General features: G+C 47.9%; 2 protein-coding genes across 3 annotated transcripts in view; one reads left to right on the forward strand and one right to left on the reverse strand.

Annotated features, from left to right (window-relative positions):
- The first annotated feature begins 761 nt into the window (after nucleotides 1-761).
- SLC46A1 (solute carrier family 46 member 1) lies at nucleotides 762-14,380 on the forward strand. Of its 2 annotated transcripts, XM_004385443.2 has the most exons (5): nucleotides 762-1,075; nucleotides 1,459-2,311; nucleotides 11,176-11,259; nucleotides 12,979-13,135; nucleotides 13,610-14,380. In XM_004385443.2, the coding sequence occupies exons 1-5, from the start codon at nucleotides 851-853 to the stop codon at nucleotides 13,665-13,667; spliced, it is 1,377 nt and encodes a 458-aa protein (XP_004385500.1). In that variant the 5' UTR covers nucleotides 762-850; the 3' UTR covers nucleotides 13,668-14,380. The 2 variants fall into 2 exon arrangements, with proteins under 2 accessions (XP_004385500.1, XP_023595480.1); XM_023739712.1 differs by lacking the exon at nucleotides 11,176-11,259 and having other exon boundaries at nucleotides 782-1,075.
- A 3,310-nt stretch (nucleotides 14,381-17,690) lies between these two features.
- SARM1 (sterile alpha and TIR motif containing 1) overlaps nucleotides 17,691-19,379 on the reverse strand; it is a 22,469-nt gene continuing 20,780 nt past the window's right edge. Inside the window, exons 8-9 of the mRNA XM_004385444.3 lie at nucleotides 17,949-18,070; nucleotides 17,691-17,838 (exon numbers count right to left, since the gene is read on the reverse strand). Coding sequence (XP_004385501.1) covers nucleotides 17,691-17,838; nucleotides 17,949-18,070 — 270 coding nt within the window. The remainder of the gene's footprint in view (nucleotides 17,839-17,948; nucleotides 18,071-19,379) is intronic.

Raw genomic sequence — 19,379 nt, forward strand, 5'->3', positions numbered from 1 at the left:
AAAACTGGATGAATGGAAATGGGGAACGCAAGGTCGAAAAGGGGAGAGTGTTGGCACATTGCGGGGTTAGCAACCAATGTCACAAAACAATTTGTGTATTGTTTAATGAGAAACTAATTTGTTCTGTAAACTTTCACCTATAGCACAATTTAAAAACAAAGGGGAGGGGGAATATATAATAGCACTTATAATTGGCCAGACACTTCTTTACAACAACCCTCTGAGGGAGATTGTATTAGCATCCCCATTTTACAGATGGGGAAACTGAGGCACGGGGAGGTAAATTACATGCCCAAGGTAGTGGCAGAGGCTGGGTATTCCAATCCCAGGCATTCAAGCTCCAAGTTTTGCTCCTATCTTCTCTGTTACAGCGCAGACCATCAGCCTGGGCATTAGGAGTCAAGTGTTCCCGCAGGCCCTTGCGTGCCTGACAATCTTGTTTCTTCGTCTGTAGATCGGGATCGTAAACAGTGGCTACACGCAAGGTTGTCTGGAGATTAATTATTGCACTCCAAGAGGTTAGTAATGCGCCCAGCAGATAGTAAACGCTCAATAAATGTTAATTATTGATATTTTTGTTATTATGGGCGTTTCTGAGCTCGGGACAGAGAGCTGCAGGGCAGTATCCTTACACAGTTTGCAGGCGAAGTCATTTTGAGGGCCAGGGTGCGGGGCTCCTTCCCCGCCCACACCCAGTTCAGAGCAGCCCTAGGCCCCGCCCCGCTTTTAAAGAGGGACACTGGGCGCAGGCGCACACTGCGCAGGCCCAGGTCTGGTGCCGCCGGTTCCGAGCAGCGAGAAGCGCGCAAGCCCCTCCGCCCGGGTCACGTTTGCCCCGCAGCACACGCTCATGGAGGAGCGCACGTGTTCCCCGAGGGAGCCCCGCGTCTGCCCTGCGGCCGTGCTTTGCCGCGGCCCTGTGGAGCCGCTCATCTTCCTTGCTAACTTTGCCTTGGTTCTGCAGGGTCCGCTCACCACGCAGTATCTCTGGCACCGATTCAGTACTGACCTCGGCTACAATGGCACCCGCGACAGCCATAGCTGCAGCAACCACAGCGTGAACCCTACCATGCAGGTAACGGCGGTGGGGACGAGCAAGGCGCTGGCGAAGAGCGTGAAGGGGGGTGATGGCGGGGCTAAAAGGCAGCTGAGGGGGTAGGAGGGGCCTGTTAGAAGTGGCGGACCCCTGAGGGGTGTGGATACTGGGCAGTGGGCGGGGCCAGAGCAAAGTTGGGGCCTGACGAAGAACTCCAACGTGGGGTATGCGGTAAAGTTGATCTAATAAAGCATGACTTTGAAGGCTAACAGAAGGGGGTAAAGCTGAGGGAACGGGCCCTTGGCCCATTTCCCACACAGGCGTCAAAGAAAGTTAAGGTTCTTTCCAAATCCTTATAACTCTCAGGATTTTGATGTTTTGGGGTGGGCGAGCGGCACCCTATAAAGCTTATGCCTCCACAGGAAGTGGAAACCCTCACCTCCCACTGGACCCTCTACATGAACTTGGGCGGCTTCCTGGTGGGACTCTTCTCGTCCACCCTGCTAGGGGCCTGGAGTGACTGTGTGGGTCGCCGCCCTCTCCTGGTGCTGGCCTCACTCAGCCTGCTGGTCCAAGCCGTGGTGTCCATCTTTGTGGTGCAGCTGCAGCTCCATGTTGGCTACTTTGTGCTGGGCCGCATCCTCTGTGCCCTCCTCGGAGATTTCAATGGCCTCCTGGCTGCTGGCTTTGCCTCCGTGGCAGATGTCAGCTCCAGCAGCAGCCGCACCTTCCGCATGGCCCTGCTGGAAGCGTGCATCGGGGTGTCGGGGGTGCTGGCCAGCCTTCTTGGGGGCTACTGGCTGCGGGCCCAAGGTTATGCCAACCCCTTCTGGCTGGCCTTGGCCTTGCTGATAGCCATGACTCTCTACGCAGCATTCTGCTTTCGCGAGACTGTGAAGGAGCCGACACAAGCCCGGCTGTTCACGCTCCGTCACCACCGATCCATTCTCCGGCTCTATGTGACTCCATCCCCAGAGAAGTCCAGGAAGCATTTGGCCCTGTACTCGTTGGCCATCTTCGTTGTAATCACTGTGCACTTTGGGGTCCAGGACATCATGACCATCTATGAGCTGAGCGCACCCCTCTGCTGGGACTCCAGGCTAATTGGTTATGGTTCTGCGGCTCACCACCTCCAGTACCTCACCAGCCTGCTGGGCCTTCGGCTTCTTCAGTGCTGCCTGGCCGACACCTGGGTGGCTGAGATCGGGCTGGCCTTCAACATCCTGGGGATGGTGGTCTTTGCATTTGCTACCATCACAGCCCTCGTATTCACAGGTGAAGTGTGTGAGCTCAGGGACAGCTTGTCCCGGAGGCCAGCCATCTGCCCCTAAATGGGGTTCATGTCTTTGGAAAAACAGTGTTTTGTCCCCAGCCTGCACTGGAGGGCAGACAACTAAGAGACCCCAGAAAAAAATGCCATCTTTGATATACTGAAAATACAAACCTTCAGTAGCCAAAGTAATTAATCCACATTATCAGCCGTAAATGTTGCTAGTAATATAGAGTAGAAGATTCAGAAGTATAGTTCATACACTAATTGCTTCACCCCTTGGCCTGCTTTGCCTGTTTGTGGTGTTCTGAAACAAAATCCACACCATTAATGCCTCAATACTCCTATGACAAGAATCACAGGACCTCAAATAGCCTTGGTCAGCTTCTTTGGATTTTTGAAGAAACCAGTGTCCTCAGACCACAAATATAAAATTTATGCTTGCTTTACTTCTTTCTTTTTTTGGAGCGGATAGGAGGACTTTCAGATCCTGCAGACTGGGATTGGCTAGCGAATGAGGAAGTTAACTTTTTTACAGTAGGGCTTCCAACCGGTTCATTCAGATTTGAACCCCTACAAAGAATTTGCATTTCCACCGGAATATACTGAATGAGAATCTATAGTTTAACAAGATTCCCAGGTGATTATTACGTATAGTAAATTTTGAGAAGCACTGCTCTACTAGTGGTTCTCAGAATTGGTCCCTAGTCAGCAGCATTAGCATCGCCTGGGAACTTGTTAGACATGCAGATTCTCAGCAGGGGTTCGAACCAGAAGGAACCAGTTTGAAGCCCTGTTTTAAAGGTACAATTGTTTTTTTTGCAAATTTTATTTTATTGTACTTTAAGTGAAAGTTAACAATTCAAGTTAGTCTCTCATACAAAAATTTGTACATAAATTGTTATGTGACCCTAATTGCTCTCCCTATACTGAGACAGCACATTCCTCCTTTCCACCCCTGATTTCCTGTGTCCATTCAGCCAGCTCCTGACCCTCTCTGCCTTCTCATCTCACCTCCAGACAGGAGCTGCCCATTTAGTCTCATGTGTCTACTTGAGCTAAGACGCACGCTCTTTCCAAGTATCATTTTATGTCCCATAATCCAGTCTAATCTTTGAATGAAGAGTTGGCCTCGGGAATGGTTTTAGTGCTGGATTGACAGAGAGTCTGGGGGCCGTACTCCCTGGGGTTCCTCCAGTGTCAGACCATTAAGTCTGGTCTTTCCAGTAGAATTTGAGTTCTGTACCCCACTTTTCCTCCTGTTCCAACAGAGACTCTCTGTTGAGTTCCCTGTCAGGGCAGTCATTGGTGGTAGCTGGGCACCATCTAGTTCTTCTCGTCTCAGGCTGTTGCAGTCACCGGTTTATGTGGCCCTTTTTGTCTCTTGGGCTAATGCTTTCCTTGTGACTTTGGTGTTCTTCGTTCTCCTTTACTCCAGGGGGTGGGACCAATAGATGCATCTCAGGTGGCCGCTCACTAGCTTTTAGGACCCCAGACACCATTCACCAAAGTAAGATGCAGAACATTTTCTTAATAAACTTTGTTATGCCAGTTAACCTAGATGTCCCCTGAAAGCATGGTCCCCAGACCTCTACCCCTGCTACTCTGTCCCTCAAAGTATTTGGTTGTATTCAGGAAACTTCTTAGCTTTGGTTTAGTCCAGTTGTGCTGACTTCCCCTGTAGTGTGTGCTGTCCTTCCCTTCACCTAAGATAATTCTTGTCTACTGTCTAGTTAGTGAATAACCCTCACCCTCCCTCCCCACCCTTATAACCATCAAAGAATGTTTTCTTCTGTGTTTAAACCTTTTCTTGAGTTACAGATTGATTTTGATACAGCCCTAAAATGTGTTGTATACAAAGTTAGCTGTTCCATAATCACAGATTTCTGTTCTTTTTTTATTGTGCTTTAGGTGAAAGTTTGCAGAGCATATGAGGCAATTGAAAACACCATGGCTTGGGTCAGGCACACCTTAATCTTCAAGGTGACATCTTTGCTTTTCACCACTTTAAAGAGGTCTTTTGCAGCAGATTTGCCTAATGCAATGCATCTTTTGATTTCTTGACTGCTGTTTCCATGGATGTTGATTGTGGATCCTTGACAACTTCAGTCTTATCTCCATGTATCATGACGTTGCTTATTGGTCCAGTTGGGAGGATTTTTGTTTTCTTTATGTTGAAGTGTAATCCATATGAAGGCTGTGGTCTTTGATCTTGATCAGTACGTGCTTCAAGTCTTCTTCACTTTCAGCAAGCAAGGTTGTGTCAACTGCATAACGCAGGTTGTTAAGGAGTCTTCCTCCAATCCTGATGCTGTGTTCTTCTTCATATAATCCAGCTTCTCGGATTATTTGCTCAGCATACAGATTGAATAGGTATGGTGAAAGGATACAACCCTGACGCACACCTTTCCTGACTTTACACCACAAAGTATTCCCTTGTTCTGTTCAAACAGCTGCCTCTCAATCTGTGTGCAGGTTCCTCATGAGTACAGTTAAGTGTTCTAGAATTCCCTTTCTTTGCAATGTTGTCCATAATTTGTTATGATCCACATGATCAAATGCCTTTGCATAGTCAATGAAACACAGGTAAACATCTTTCTGGTATTCTCTGCTTTCAGCCAGGATCCATCTGACATGAGCAATGATATCCCTGGTTGCATGTCCTCTTCTGAATCCAGCTTGAATTTCTGGCAGTTCCCTGTTGATATGCTGCTGCAGCCGCGTTTAAATGATCTTCAGCAAAATTTTACTTGCATGTGATATTAATGATATTGTTCGATAATTTCCGCATGTGGTTGGATCACCTTTCTTGGAAATAGGTGTAAATATGGATCTCTTCCAGTTGGTTAGCCAGGTAGCTGTCTTCCACATTTCTTGGCATAGACGAGTTAGCACTTCTAGCACTGCATGTGTTTGTTGAAACACCTCGGTTGGTATTCCATCAGGTCCTGGAGCCTTGTTTTTCACCAGTGACTTCAGTGCAGGTTGGACTTCTTCCTTCAGTACTATTGATTCCTGATCATATGCTACCTCCTGAAATGGTTGAATGTCAACCAATTTTTTTTTTTTTTATTGTACTTTAGATGAAGGTTTACAGAAAAAACTAGTTTCTCATTAAACAGTTACTACACATATTGTTTTATGACATTGGTTAACAACCCCATGACATGTCAGCACTCTCTCTTCTTGACCTTGGGTTCCCTATTACCAGCTTTCCTGTCCCCTCCTGCTTTCTAGTCCTTGACCCTAGGCTATTGTGCCCCTTTAGTCTCATTTTGTTTTATGGGCCTGTCTGCTCTTTAGCTGAAGGGTGAACCTTGGGAGTGACTTCATTACTGAGCTAAAAGAGTGTCCGGGGACCATACTCTCAGTGTTTCTCCAGTCTCTGTCAGGCCAATAAGTCTGGTCTTCTTTTGTGAGTTAGAATTTTGTTCTACATTTTTCTCCAGCTCTGTCCGGGACCCTCTGTTGTGATCCCTGTCAGAGCAGTCAGTGGTGGTAGCTGGGCATCATCTAGGTGTTCTGGACTCAGTCTGGTGGAGGCCGTGGCGTATGTGGTCCATGAGTCCTTTGGACTAATCTTTCCCTTGTATCTTTAGTTTTCTTCGTTCTCCCTTGCTCCCGAAGGAGTGAGACCAGTGGAGTATCTTAGATGGCTGCTCACAGGCTTTTATAACCCCAGACGCTACTCACCAAAGTAGAATGTAGAACATTTTGTTTATAAACTATGTTATGCCATTTGCGCTAGATGTTCCCTGAAACTGTGGTCCCCACAGCCGTCAACCCCAGCAATTTGGTCCCTCAGGGAGTTTGGATGTGTCTATGAAGCTTCCGTGACCTTGCCTTGTACAAGTTGTGCTGGCTTCCCCAGTATTGTGTACTGTCTTACCCTTCCCCAGTTACCACTTATTGTCTATTTAGTGCTTTTCCATCTCCACCCCTTGCCTCCCTCCTAACCATCAAAGACTTTCTTTTTATATGTAAACATTTTCATGAGTTTTTATAGTAGTGTTCTCATACAATATTTGTCCTTTTGTGATTGACTTATTTCACTCAGCATAATGTCCTCCAGGTTCATCCGTGTTATGAGATGCTTCACAGATTCATCGTTGTTCTTTACCGTTATGTGGTACTCCACTGTGTATATATACCAGACCAATTCTTTTTGATACAGTGACTGTGTATTCTTTTCATGCTTCCTGCGTTGTTTAATATTTTCCCCGTAGATTCCTTCATTATTGCAACTCAAGGCTTGAGTTTTTTCTTCAGTTCTTTCAGCTTGAGAAATGCTGAGTGTGTTCTTCTCTTTTGGTTTTCTATCTCCAGGTCTTTGCACATATCATTATAATACTTTACTTTGTCTTCTCGAGCTACCCTTTGAAATCGTCTTTCATCTCTTTTACTTCATCATTTCTTGCATTTGCTTTAGCTACTTGACGTTCAAGAGCAAGTTTCAGAGTCTCTACTGACATCCATTTTGGTCTTTTCTTTGTTTCTTGTCTTTCTAATGACCTTTGCTTTCTTCATGTATGATGTCCTTGATGTCATTCCACAACTCATCTGGTCTTCAGTCATTAGTGTTCAACGCGTCAAATCTATTCTTGAGATGGTCTCTAAATTCAGGTGGGATATACTCAGGGTCGTACTTTGGCTCTTGTGGGCTTGTTCTAATTTTCATCAGTTTCAACTTGAACTTGCATGTGAGTAATTGATGGTCTTTTCCGCAGTCAGCCGCTGGGCTTGTTCTGACTGATGATACTGAGCTTTTCCATCGTCTCTTTCTGCAGATGTAGTTGATTTGATTCCTGTGTATTCCATCGGGCAAGGTCCACATGTATAGTTGCCCTTTATGTTGGTGAAAAAAGGTACTTGCAATGAAGAAGTTGTTGGTCTTGGAAAATTCTATCATACAATCTCTGGCATCGTTTTTATCACTGTGATGGTTAAGGTTGTGTGTCAAGTTGGCTGGGCCATGATTCTCAGTGGTTTGATAGTCATATGATGGTGTGATCACTTCCATGATGAGAGTTGATATTATGTAATCACCTCCGTGACGGGATCTGCTGTGAGTAGCCAGTCAGTTGAAAGGGAGTTTCCTTGGGCATGTGGCCTGCACTGAATGTAAGTGGATATTCTGACAAGGCTTATGGGCTTTTGCTTGTTCTGGATCCTGCAGCTGGCTCCTGGTCATCTGATCTCCGGTTCTTGGGACTTGAGCTAGCAGCTTACCTGTGGTCTTGCCTGCCGATCTTTGGGATTTGTTGATTTTCACAGCCTGTGAACAAGAGTCCTGCTCTCTGACCTGCCGATTTGGGGTTCACTGGCCCCAGTAGCTACTTGAATCAGGAGAAGCCTCTATCCTGACCCATGGACTTGGGATGTTCCAGCCTCTACAACTGCATGAGCCATTTCCTTGATATAAATCTCTCCATATGTATATATTTGTACCCTTTACGGGTTTTGCTTCTCTGGATAACCCAGCCTAAGACAGTCACCAAGGCCATATTTTCCTGTTACCAATCCTTCTTCTTCGTTTTCAACTTTTGCATTCCAATCACTAGTAATTATCAATGTATCCTGATTGCATGTTTGATCAATTTCAGACTGCAGAAGTTGGTAAAAATCTTCAATTTTTTTCATCTTTGGCCTTAGTGGTTGGCGTGTAAATTTGAATAATAGTTATATTAACTGGTCTTCCTAGTAGACATATGGATATTATCCTATCACTGACAGCATTGTACTTCAGGAGAGATCTTGAAATGTTTTCTTGACAATTAATGCAATGCCATTCCTCTTCAAGTTGTCATTCCCAGCATAGTAGATGATATGATTGTCTGATTCAAAATGGCCAATACCAGTCCATTTCAGCTCACTAATGCCTAAGATATCAATGTACGTGTTCCATTTCATTTTTGACGATTTCCAGTTTTCCTAGATTTGTACTGCATACATTCCACGTTCCAGTTATTAATGGATGTTTGCAGCTGTTTCTTCTCATTTTGAGTTGTGCCACACCAGCAAATGAAGGTCCCGAAAGCTTGACTCCATCCACGTCATTAAGGTTGACTCTACTTTGAGGAGGCAGCTCTTCTCCAGTTGCATTTTGAGTGCCTTCCAACCTGAGGGGCTCATCTTCTGACACTATATTAGACAATGTTCCACTGCTATTCATCAGGTTTTCACTGGCTAATTCTTTTCTTCCTTGTCTGTCTTAGTCTGGAATCTCAGCTAAAACCTTCCACCACGGGTGACCCTGCTGGTATTTGAATACCGGTGGCATAGCTTCCAGCATCACAGCAACACTCAAGCCCCCACAGTATGACAAACTTGACAATTTGGATGTCCTTTATGTCTTTTTCTTTCTTTATTTCTCTAGCTAGGACTTCCAGCACAATATTAAATAGGAGCGGTGATAAAGGGCATCCTTTTCTTGTTCCCATTCTCAGGGAATGTTTTCAGCCTCTCCACGTTGAGAATGATGTTAGCTGTTGGTTTTGTGTAGATGCCCTGTATTATGTTGAGGAATTTCCCTTCTATTCCTATTTTATTCAAAGTTTTTATCAGGAATGGGTGTTGGACTTTGTCAAATGCCTTTTCTTCATCCACTGAGATGATCATGTGATTCTTTTGTTTATGTGGTAAACTACGTTGATTGATTTTCTAATGTTGAACCATACTTGCATACCTGGTCTGAATCCCACTTGGTCGTGGTGTATTATTATTTTTTATATGATGCTGAATTCTATTGGCTAGAATTTTGTTGAAAATTTTTGCATCTATGTTCATGAGAGATATTAGTCTATAATTTTCTTTTTTTGTGGTTATCTTTGACTGGTTTTGATATCAGGATTATGCTGGCTTCATAGAATGAATTTGCAAATATCCTTTCTTTTTCTATGTTCTGAAATAGTTTGAGTAGTACTGGGTGCAAGCCCTTAGTAGAATTTTCCAGTGCAGCCGTTTGGGCCAGGACTTTTTTGTTGGGAGTTTTTTTTTTTTTTTATTATGTATTCAATCTCTTCACTTGTTGTGGATCTGTTCAGATTTTCTACCTTAGTTTGTGTTAATTTATGTAGGTAGTGTATTTCTAGAAATTTTTCCATTTCCTCTAGGTTTTCTAATTTGTTGGAGTTCAGTTTTTCGTAGTACTCTGTTATGATCCTTTTTATAGGTTGGTTCTGTTGTAATGTCCCCCATTTCATTTCTTATTTGAGGTATTTGCTTCGTCTCCTGATTTTCTTTTGTCAGTTTTGCCAGTGGTTTGTCGATTTTGTTGATCCTTTCAAAGAACCAACTTTGGGTTTTATTGATCTTTCTATTGTTTTTCTATTCTCTTTTTCATTTGTTTCTGCTCTGATCTTTATTATTTCCTTTCTTCTGGTGGCTGTGGGCTTCTTTTGCTATTTCTGTTTGTTCGAGTTGTAAGCTAATATTGTTTGTCCCTTCTTTTTTGATGCGTGTATCTATTGCTATAAATTGACCTCTGGGCACTGCCTTTGCTGTGTCCCAAAGGTTTTAGTATGATATATTACAAACAGATTAATTCAGCTGCTTGCCTATACAATGAAGCGGAAGGGGGGACCAGGTGCCTTTGATTCACACCCAGGGAATCTCCCATCTGCTTGGTACTGGGCTAAATACTCTGGGGGCTGCTGAGATGATGGAAACACAGTTGTTCTGAGGGTCTCTAATATTAGAGTGGCATTGGGTGGCATGACAGCTGAAGGGGCCCTGCAGTATCATGTTTTATATCCACTTTGTTGGATATAAGGACCTGTCCTCTAGGAGTTCACAATATTGCTGAGGAGGCAACAGTCACACAAGGTAGAGAAATGGTTATGAAGAGAACAGTGTAAGCCTGTGAGTTACTAAATGCAAAGGGAAAAGGAGGTCACATTTACTATGTGCTTACTGTACCATGCTTCTCATGGGTGTTACCTTGTTACTTCAGAGATTAGTTTCCTGTGGCTGCTGTAAAAATGACTACAGACTTCGTGGCTTAAAACAACAGAAATTTATTCTTTCATAGTTCTAGAGGCCAGAAATCCAAAATCAGTATCACTGGACTGAAATCAAGGTGTCAGCAGGGCCATGCTCCCTCCAGAGGGTCTAGGGGAGAACCTGATCCTTGCCTCTTCCACCTTCTGGTGGCTGCCAGCATTCCTTGGCTTGCGATTGCATCACTCCAGTTTCTGCCTCAGTGGTCATGTTGCCTTCTCCTCTTCTGTCTATCTTTCTCTGCTTCCCTCTTATAAGGATACATGTGATTACATTTAGGGCCCAGGATAATCTTCCCATCTCAAGATCCTTCACATCTGCAAGACTCCTTTTCCAAATAAGGTAACATTTGTGTGGTCCAAGGATTAGGGCCTGCTGTCTTTGGGTAGCTTTTTATTTAACCTACCACACTTCAGAACCATCCTGAGATGAAGGCCTTGTTATCCTCCTTTTACAGCTAGAGAGTCAGTCTCAGTAAAGTATTCAAGGTCACACAGTTGTAAGTAAGAGCATCAGGATTTGAACTTGGGGCTAACCCCAGAGCCTCTTGTTTTCTATGCCCTGCCATCTCCCTACCAAGTGCTAAGTAAGTGGATGGTACATGCTGTGACCATGAGAAGTGTTGTGACAAGAAAGCAGTTGAGGAATCAGTGTTCATTCATGACGAGGCAACAGGTGGGCCAAGCCTTAACAAAGGTAGTCTGGATTCCTCCTTGGTCATTGTCTCCCCACCCTCACTATCAAGGAAGTTCTCCTGTGTCTAACCTAAGTCCCATATGGGGTGTGTATAGTCCGATATGGGGTGCTGTCTCTCACTTGGGCACCCCTCTCTCTGATCCCATTTTCCTGATGATTGTTTGTTTCTTCACAGGATATGGGCTCTTCTTCCTGTCGTTAGTCACTACGCCTGTCATCCGGGCCAAGCTCTCCAAGCTGGTGAGCAAGTCAGAGCTGGGTAAGTGTCAGGATCAGCCTGCATCTGTCAAATTGGCTGAATTAAGACCACAGTTCCTTGGCTTTTCATACCACACGGTTGGGATTTACAATCAGCAGAGCATGATTATGTTCCTTGTGGGTAACCAGAGCAAAGCATTTACTTTTTCCAGACCTCAGCTTTTCCATCTGAAATGGATGTGATAATGCTAGGGTTCCCTACTTCACTGGGTCAGAGTGTACAAGCTTAGAGGAAGTGGACAACCCTGTGAAGTAGATTTAATTATCCCCAGTTGACAGATGAAGAAGCAGAGGCCCAGAGGGTTAAATTGACTTACTTAAGGTCATTCAGTGAGTGTGGAGCCAGGATGAAACCCAGGTCTGTTTTTAAGAGCAGTGGGTCTTGGGTTCTGGGTTTAAGTCCTGCTTCTGTTACCCACTGGTTGTGTGATCTTGGGCAGGTCCCTTTCCCTCTCTGGGCCTCAGTTTCCTCATTTGTAAAATGAGTGGTTTGAGGTCTTTGAGTTAATGTCAACTTCTGTTGGGCTGTTACTCATTTTGCAAATTTGGCTTCTGTTGGCATATCTATAATGGACAGCTTCTCAGGCCTCGGGGTTTCTAGACCCCAGTCTGGCTGGAAACATCAGCTTATCCACTTTCCTGCAGCTGCTGTGGAAGGAGGATCTGATGGTGATAGAGAACCTAGTGCCATACACAACCCACCATGGGCTCTGTTGCCCTCAGAATCCATGGGCTTTCATCCATTCACTCAATAAGCTTTTTCTTTCACCTTTAGTGTGCCCAGAAATGCCAAGGGGAACAGGAGAAAAGAATGGCCCTACTAACTGGCTTCCTCTAAGGAGCCAGCCAGGCTCTGTGATAGGTGCTTTACATGTGAGTGTAATGTTGCTGATAATCAGTGAAGTAGGTATTATCTTTATTTAACAGAAGGGGGAATGGAAACTTAGGGAGGATAAGTGATTTATTCAGTGTTCGCACAGCTAATAAGTGTTAGAACTGGGACTCAAACCTGCAATTAATCCCAAAAAGGGGATAATTCCAAAAACCATTTCCATCAAGTTTTCATTCAAAGATGACACATGTACTTTTAGTGTGAATTTAATGGCACTCATTTATTTAGTACCCCTTGTGTAACAGGTGGAAACCCCGGTGGCGTAGTGGTTAAGAGTTCGGCTGCTAACCGAAAGGTCGGCAGTTCGAATCCACCAGGTGCTCCTCGGAAACCCTATGGGGCAGTTCTACCCTGTCTGATAGGGTCGCTATGAGTTGGAATCGACTTCAACGGCAATGGGTTTGTTTTTTTATTTTTTGCGTAACCGGTTGAGGAGTCCCCCGGTGGCGCAAGCTGTTAAGAGCTCAACGACTAGCTGAAAGGTTGACAGTTTGAACCCACCCAGAAATGCTTGGGAAGACAGGCCTGGTGATCTGCTTCTGAAAGGTCACAGCCTTGAAAACCCTATAGAGCAGTTCTACTTTGCACACATGGGGTCGCACGAGTTGGAAGCTGCTCAAGGGCAACTAACAACAACAGCATAACAGACTCTTCCCATGCATGACCTCATTGACCCCTTATGACAACATGAGCCTGGGTATGATTTACAGCTGAGGAAGGTGAGACCCAGAGAGGTTAAGTGACTTGCTCCAGGTTACATAGCTGTCACGTAGTGACGCTAGGATTTGGAGTCTTTCAGACTCCAGAGTGGTATTTATTTCCTAACAGGTGCTCTCTTTTCTGCTGTGGCCTGTGTGAATAGCTTGGGCATGCTGATGGCTTCCGGCATCTTCAACTCACTCTACCCAGCCACACTGAACTTCATGAAGGGGTTCCCCTTCCTCCTGGGTGCTGGCCTCCTCTTCATCCCAGCCATTCTGATTGGGTAATGCAAGGCCCTGAACCCATGCTCATAATGGAGCCCTTTATCTCAGTCTCAATCCTAGGCTGACTGTCCCCTTGCAGATGGCTGCCTAATCCCCTAGGAGCCATTCCCCAAGGGCAAGCTGGGGGCATGCGTAGGGGAAGGATCAGGCTAACATTGCTTCTTGGCAAGGCTGTGTTTTCACTCCCAGTTCCCCTCATGCCCCTCCATTCCTGTTTTTGAGATGGAACTATAGTGGCAGAAATGTGCTAAAGGAAGCTGGAGAGGTTCCTCAGCTAGCTGTGGCAGGGCCTTAAGAGCCATTGTCCAGAGCCCTCTGTCTCTGAGTCATTGTCTTCCACGTCTCAGCTTGGGGAAGGGGGAAGGAGGGAGCTACCTGGGCTAAACCACCCAAGCAAAGGCTGTGTCACTTCTCCAGACAGGAGCTGAGAGTCTCCCATGGCAAATCTGATCCCCTGCTCTGGTCTCTCACAGGGTGCTGGAGAAGATTAATCCTCACAGTGAATTCCAGCAGTTTCCCGAGAGCCGTTGATCTGTCCAGACCAGAGGACAGAGAACAGTGGAGCGGAGTGAGCACTAACCAACTGGAAAGATACCTCTGGGGTCCTGGCCTACAGCAGCACCAGCAGCTTCTCTCAAAGGGCAGTGTTCGCCTTGGACAAGGTGTTCAAGCTAGACCAAGGCTCCCTACCTCATCCACAGCATGCCAACTTACAACTCTAGGATACAGAATCATACCTCACAGGCCCATCAGGGCAGGCAGTGAGGGAGCACTGGGACAAGGGTCTGATCACCCTTTATGCCATCCATCACTCAGAACCCTCTAGGGGAGAGGAGAGGGCCTGATGGAGGTGACACTTCAGGAACCAGCTGGCGCATGAAGGCCGGCATCTCTGCTTCCAGCCAAAATGGTACAGCCCATGGGGCTCAGTTCATGATGTGCACACCAGCCGCCAGTCATTCTTTAGTGATAAATATGGTGTTCCATTAGTGCCAGCCTTGTGGGGAGGGAGGATTGTGGGAAGGGCTTGGTGCCTCTGGAGGGAGAGGGCTGCTGTCTCTGGTAGGGAGCCAGTCCTTGGCTGTGGCCTGCCTGTCCTAGGACCTCACCATGCCAATTATGATAATAAATCCATACAAACACACCAAAATGAACCTTCTGGCCTCCAGAGCATGGGGCTTTGGGGCCCTCTGTTTTCCTGCCCCTGGTCTCCCTGCCACAGGTCAGAGAACAGTAGGTGCTGGGATGGGCAGGAGCCCGTGAGCTGCCCACAGGCTTGGTACTGGGTGTGGCCAGCCCAGGCCTCAAATAGACGCCATTTTCTTCTCCTGAGCTGCTGGGAGATGGGTGCCAGGCTTGCAGGAGGTTAGCGGAAAAGCTGGGGGCAGAGCCCTGCCACCTCATCCCTGAGGGTCAGTCAGAGATCCACTCCTTTAAGGCACCTATACTGGTCTTCCTGGCAGCAGGAATCAGTCCTGTAACCATGCAGCCCTCCAAACATCTCCTATCAGTGGGCATTTCAGCAGAGCCATGTGCTGACACTAACCCCTGTGCCTCCGTTGTAGGTCAGAGGAAACCTGGGAGATGAGCCTGACTCCCCATACGACTCAGGGACCCCTGCTTCTCACAGAGAATGAGGGGCCTGTTTCTAGTGTTCGGAAGGACTGGATCTGAAGTTGAAACGCAGAATCTGATTAACATTAAGGCACAGGCACAGACCTAAGTCATGGTGGCACTCAACTCTTCCATCCAGAGTTGCCCACAGGGCCTTGCTCCCCTGCTGCTATTTCCACCCTCATCTCTTCCTACCTGCTCTGCCAGCCAGAGTTTCCTGGCCAGAAGTCAATGCAAGTAAAGTGAAGGTGGCCCAGGGCCAGCTGGGGCCTCTGCAGCCTGTTGCCAAGCGCCTGTCTCACTGTTCCCTCTGTAATTGGGAGACCTAGGCAAGGAGAGGGCCCTCCACCGATTGTCAGCATGAGGCAGCGAGGAGAGTAGGGAAAGGCTCTGAGCTGGCCTCAGGCCAGGGTCCTACGCTGGGCCCTGCTACGGGCTAGCTGTGTGACCTTGAGCAGGCCCCTCTGTGAAGGGGTAGATCAGCAGTGCCCCAAATTGTGTTACTGTAAAGATCCCCCCTGGTTGGACAAGTTTAGGAAACACTGGATTAGATGACATTCTGAGATCCCTCCCGGTTCATACATTCTAGAAAGATGCCTGTCTTCATTGTCCTGAGTGGACCTGGGGATGGAGGAATGAATTATGGCTAGACTTTTGGCCCAAGGGTCAGAATGGCCTTTAAGTGTCCCTGAGCAGTTCTGGGCCCCTGGGAGGTGGGGTGAGGACCTAGCTGACTCAGCCTCACCCTGGGGGCAGCAGCTGCAGCCCAGCTAAGCAGAAAACCCTAAGCCTGCAGACCTGGGTCAGAGCAGACTTTGGGGGGAAGGCTACTTCTAAGCCCTCATCTCAGGAGGGGCCAGGCCTGGGTCAAAGCTGAGGGCCAAGGTCCTTGCCGCGGCTGTGGTCTGTGCAGTGTTTGTCATGGCGAGGCAGTCACGCCTGAACACACTGGCCTGGCAAGGGGAGGGTCATCCCTTCAGCTGCTCTGGCTGGGGCCGGAGTCTGGGCTCTGATTCTCCAGAGAGACAGAGTAGGGGGACAGAGATCAACGAGAAAGCCAAGAAGTCGAGGTGGGCAGCAGTGGAGGGTGTACCAAACAGAAAAAGAAAAAAGGGCCAGGGAACCTCTGTGAGTATTGCTCGTGGGGTCTCAGGGGAGCAGGACTGATTAGGAACAAAGTGACAAAAAGCTGCATTGGAAGACACTCATCATACTGTATTGTTACATCTCTGCTCTGAGGGTAGCATCTAGTCTGCCTCATTCACCAAGCCCTGGGACTGGCGCTGGTGGGAACTCTTGTTGCATGAAAGAAGGAAGGAGGGCAAGCAGGGAACCGAGCGCAGCCAGAGCCAAAGAGCTGGGCCAGGACACCGAAGACAGTATCTTTGGCAGGGAGGGGAGTGGAGGGAGAGCCCCAGGCCTGGAGGGAGAACTTTGACTTTGATGATGTGGCTGGAGAGCTGGGAGTGACCTGGCCAGCGCCTTAGGGGTGGAGGCTGGGAGCTGAGCCAGCCCTGAGATATGAACCCATTGGCCTTAGGAGGGAAGGGGCAGGGTAGGTTCCAGCTGACCCCACTAGCTGGAGCCTGGATTATTGGAGGGAGAGCACCCGATAGAGGGTGGGGCAGAAGGATATTCCTACGTGGCCCCTGGGTTGGCCTTTTGCTGCTAAAACCTACCCCCTACTGCCAGATTCTTTGGGGCAAGGGAGAAGCCAACTGTCTGTGGAGCAGCCACCCTGCCTAGGGCACAGCCTCCAGATGATCCTCCCAAACCCGTTCTGCCAAGCTGTGGACTGATGCCGGAGATCCTGGAGCTGCCACTAACCAGTTGGGAACCTGGATGCATCACTCAACCTTTCTGAGCCTCACTTTCCTTACCTGTGAAGTGGAGAAGATAGTACCAGATAGGGTTGCTGTGATGATTACAGAGACCTTGGAAATGGCAGGGATTAGATCCTTGCTACTCAAAGTGGGGTCTCCTGACGGCAGCATCAGCTCACCGGAAAATTTGTGAAAAATGCGGATTTCCTCAATCTAATCTGCGTTTTAACAAGATTCCCAGGTGATTAGAATGCACATTAAAGTTGGAGAAACTGCCCTAGGTAATAAAAACCCCTGCCCTTCATTAGGATCCTGCCTCCTCCACCCAGGCTGCTACTGCGCCATGGAGCTGACTTGCCCCCTGAGCAGCCTTGGATGGGTGAGGGGCTGGGGAAGGCAACTGGGGCACAACACTGAGGCATGGGGTAGGGTGGGCTCGCTGCCCTTAATACATGGCCTCCCCCTGCCCAGGCCCAAGCAGGGGGCTCGTGTGCACCAGTAACTGCAGCGAAGCCGGCCACAGTGACAGACCAGCCAGAGTAAGGGCTCGGCTGACCCGGATGCGGCAAGGGAGGCCAATCCTCAGAAAGACCGGGAGGGGCATCCAAGAAGAGGCCAGCCGGCCAAGGGCACTGAGTGGTTACAGGGCAAGGCCAAGGGTGACAGGAAGTGGTGAGCCAGGGGCCAGGCACAGTCCTGACTGACAGCCATCATTGCACACAACTCCAGCTGACTCAGAGCAGTGGTGCTCAGGCTGCAGAGGGCCGGGGCGCTGCCCTAATTTCTGCAAGGGGCTGCCTGCCTTCCCCGTACTCAAGCTGGTTGCTATTAAGGCAGGGGAAGGGGAGTGTACTTCAAACTCTATCTCCAGAACTGAGCCTTGACCCTGCCCATACCCAGGACAGAGAACCCGAGGGCAGGCTTGGGGGTGGCACCGGGGCCTGGGGGAGGTCTAACCCTCACCACCCCCTAATGCCTGTCTTCCCTCCCCTTTGCAGATAACAGGTGGGCCATGAGGGTGGGGGAGAGCCATTTCCTGAGAAGAGCCCAGGCTGTCTCAGCCCAGGGAGACCAGTTTGAGGGGCTGCTCCCCCAGGGAGGATAGTGGAAGTGGGGGTCACAGCAGGGCTTGGGAAGTGGGAGCCATTAAGTCGGGCCCACCCTCCAAACTGGTGTCGGAGCCTGCAGATGAGTCCCGGGAGGATCGGCCCTGCAGGAAGCGGATGATCTTCTCGATGGTGGCCTCCTGGTACTCATGGGACCACCTGTGGGCACAGAGGTGGCATGGGTCAGAGGGCTCGGCAGAGGTTCCTGCTGGCAGCTTTGCCCTCGTGCTGCCTCATTGTCCCTCACTCCCTGGGACCCTGGGGCTCACTTGATGCCATTGAAGGTGAGCACAGCCTGCATGTCCTCAGGCAGGGCTTGGGGCTCGGGCCACTCGAAGCCATCGATGATGGGCACGATGTTCTTGCCGCAGCTCAAAGCAGTCACGATCTCCTGGAAGAAGAACAGAGAGGGGCCCTAGAGGTGAGGAGGAAGAGACCCCTGAGTCCACCTTAACTTTTCTCTCGCCCCTGCATCCCCATCAGTCCATCATGAGCCCTGACAATTCTACTCCTGACTGATTTCTCAAATTCATCATATTTATACCTCCCCCCTACCACCACCCTGCTCCAACCTCCCATTATTTTTAGCCTCTACCAGGTCTCCCCTCATCCATTTTTGTTTTTTAAATTGTGCTTTAGGTGAAAGTTTACGCAACAAATTAGTTTATCATTCAAAAATTTATACACAGATTATTTCATGACATTGGTTGCAATCCCCACAGTGTGTCAGCACTCTCCCCCTTTCCACCCTGGGTTCCCCATTTCCATCCGTCCAGTTTTCCTCTCCTTTCCTGCCTCCTGGTCTTTACTTTTGGGCAGGTGTTGCCCATTTGGTCTCATATACTTGGTTAATCTGAGAAGCATGTTCCTGCTGTGTGTTGTTTGTTTTATAGGTCTGTCTAATCTTTGGCTGAAAGGTGAACTTTGGGAGTGGCTTCAGTTCTGAGAGGGGTGTCCGGGGGCTGTCGTCTTGGGGGTTCCTCCAGTCTGTTTCAGACCAGTAAGTCTGGTCCTTTTTGTGAATTTGAATTTTGTTCTACATTTTTCTACTGCTCTGTCCAGGACACTCTGTTGTGATTCTTGTCAGAGTGGTCAGTGGTAGTACCCAGGCACCATCTAGTTCTTTGCAGCTCAGGCTGCTGGAGGCTGTGGTTCATGTGATCATTAGCCCTTTGGACTAATATTTTCTTAGCCCTTTGGACTAATATTTTCCTTGTGTCTCTGGTTTTTTTCATTCTCCTTTGATCTGGATAGGATGGAACCAATAGATGTATCTTAGATGGCCGCTTGGCAAGCTTTTAAGACCCCAGACACCACTCACCAAAGTGGGATGTAGAACATTTTCTTTATGAACTATGTTATGCCAGTTGACCTAGATGTCCCCTGAGACCATGGTCCCCAGCCCTCGTAGCTCGCTGCCTCATGGTGTTTGAATGTGCCTAAGAAGGTTCTATGACTGTTCCCCCTTTGTGTTCTATTATATATATATCAATATACATGCTGTACATACAAATATGTATGTAAAAATATCCACAGCCTAACCTACATATTCACATGGGTGTACTCCTATACGCCCTCCTTCCCCTCTTCAGTATACATGTGTGCCTGTGTTTCTGTTTGCAAGTTATTTGTTTTTACTGTTGTTACAGCGTTGTATATGCTATAGTATTTACTGTGGTTGCCTCTCTTTTTTTTTTTTT

The sequence above is a fragment of the Trichechus manatus genome, unplaced genomic scaffold (genome assembly GCF_000243295.1).
Source record: "Trichechus manatus latirostris isolate Lorelei unplaced genomic scaffold, TriManLat1.0 scaffold00138, whole genome shotgun sequence".
NCBI classification, from domain to species: domain Eukaryota; kingdom Metazoa; phylum Chordata; class Mammalia; order Sirenia; family Trichechidae; genus Trichechus; species Trichechus manatus.